Below are 1,610 nucleotides of genomic sequence, written 5' to 3'. Positions count from 1 at the left end.
ACTGGGGGAAAGAAAGAAAAGTAAAGAAAATTGACGCTGAAAAATGTGTGACGTGAAGAGAAATTCTGTCCTTTTAAAATTATTTAGATTTTTATGATTTCCATGTTCTGCCTAATCTGTAGTAATATTTAAAACCTTTTTATTTAACCATGTATTTTTTATATATAAGAAACAAAACAATAATAAGAAACGATAATAATTCAGTTTCCGTTGTGTTTTTCCTGCAGACCTGGACGAACTGGCTGTCTATCTCCTTCAGTGTAGCTTTGTTCTTCACAGTGGCTCTGTGTTACAACGCGTCCTGTCCCACCTGCTACTCCCCCTCTAACCCCTACTGGACCATGCAGAGGCTGCTGCAGGACCCCCTCTTCTACCTGCTCTGCGTCATCACGCCTGTAGCGGCGCTGCTGCCCCGGTACTCCCTGTGTTTGATTTGTGTTTGACTAAACGCACACGCCCGTTTTTCAAAAATATTTATGACCCGTGACTTCTATCTGCACCAGATGTCTTTCACGTTTATCCCGAGTGCCTGGCATTCGTCTCTGGAAAGTGCTGTCCTGATGTCTGGCTCTGTTTTGCTTTCCAGATATTTCTACAGGGCGTGTCAAGGCACGCTGTTTCCCAGCCCGGTCCAAGTTGGAAGACAGTTGGATAAACTCCCCTCCGAAACCCGCAGGAACATTCTGAGCCTCCGCAGGGTCAAGGTGGGGTCGCCGCTCAGCCCCACGCCTCCCTTCCTGTCGCTCTCCAAGCCCTCCCCGAAAGGTTGCAATAAAAAAGACCAGAGGAGCTTCCCCGGCTCCGAGACGTCACAGGGGCCTATTTTACAAACAGAACAGGGCCAGCGAAGCCCACAGGGGCCCACAGACAGTGAGAGGGGCCTCTCAGATCACTACACATCAGCTCCTACAGAAAAAGACACTCTTCCTTTTACCACAGACGCTCCGAAGCTGTCGGGGGAGCCGCAGCCTCCTTCAACCAAAGACTCCGAGTGTCTCGATAAGACTTTAGAGGCGGCGGACTTGAGTCTGTCCAGCTGGATCACATCCACGCCTCTGCTCCCACACACAGACAGCGTCCAGCTAAACCTGCCCCCCGACGGAGACTCGCAGTGCGTCAGATACACGAGGAACTCCGAGGAGAGACTCCAGTCTGACCACAGCGTCCATCCGAGGACAGAGCGGGCCTCAGAACAGTCACTGCACACCGCCTTGTGATGTCTCGCAGTCTTAAATACTCAAACTCCAATTTGCACGATAGTTTTTTAAAAAATCTAACTTTATTGTATTTTTCAAGGAGATTCTTTTATAAAAGATACAAATAGGTACTTTATATTTTGGATGTTTAAAGCTAAAAATATTTTTTAGCTTTGGGAGATGGAAGAACTGGAATATCTCCTGTTTTTTTTTTTTTTTTTTTTTTTGTTTTTTTATAAATCCTGAAAAGTTATTATGTCAAAGATGCATCTCAGTAGTTGATCAGGTTTTATTGAAAGGAAGAGCAGAGTAGAGACATTCCACTGCTGGCTTTTTGGGAGTTTTTATTTTCCTTTTCTCTGTTCATTCTTTGAGCTTCGCCTGTAAATGCAATAAGACCTGATCAGATGCCAC

General features: G+C 45.8%; 1 protein-coding gene across 1 annotated transcript; it reads left to right on the top strand.

The window, feature by feature from the left end:
* Window positions 1-191: 191 nt before the first annotated feature.
* Window positions 192-1,276, top strand: LOC121938092 (phospholipid-transporting ATPase VA-like). Its single transcript, XM_042481372.1, has 2 exons — window positions 192-415; window positions 587-1,276. The coding sequence occupies exons 1-2, from the start codon at window positions 342-344 to the stop codon at window positions 1,215-1,217; spliced, it is 705 nt and encodes a 234-aa protein (XP_042337306.1). The 5' UTR covers window positions 192-341; the 3' UTR covers window positions 1,218-1,276.
* Window positions 1,277-1,610: the final 334 nt, after the last annotated feature.

The sequence above is a fragment of the Plectropomus leopardus genome, unplaced genomic scaffold, assembly GCF_008729295.1.
Source record: "Plectropomus leopardus isolate mb unplaced genomic scaffold, YSFRI_Pleo_2.0 unplaced_scaffold28438, whole genome shotgun sequence".
NCBI lineage: Eukaryota > Metazoa > Chordata > Actinopteri > Perciformes > Serranidae > Plectropomus > Plectropomus leopardus.
The sequence above is the reverse complement of the archived record's forward strand: the minus strand, read 5'-3'. Positions and strand labels throughout refer to the sequence as shown.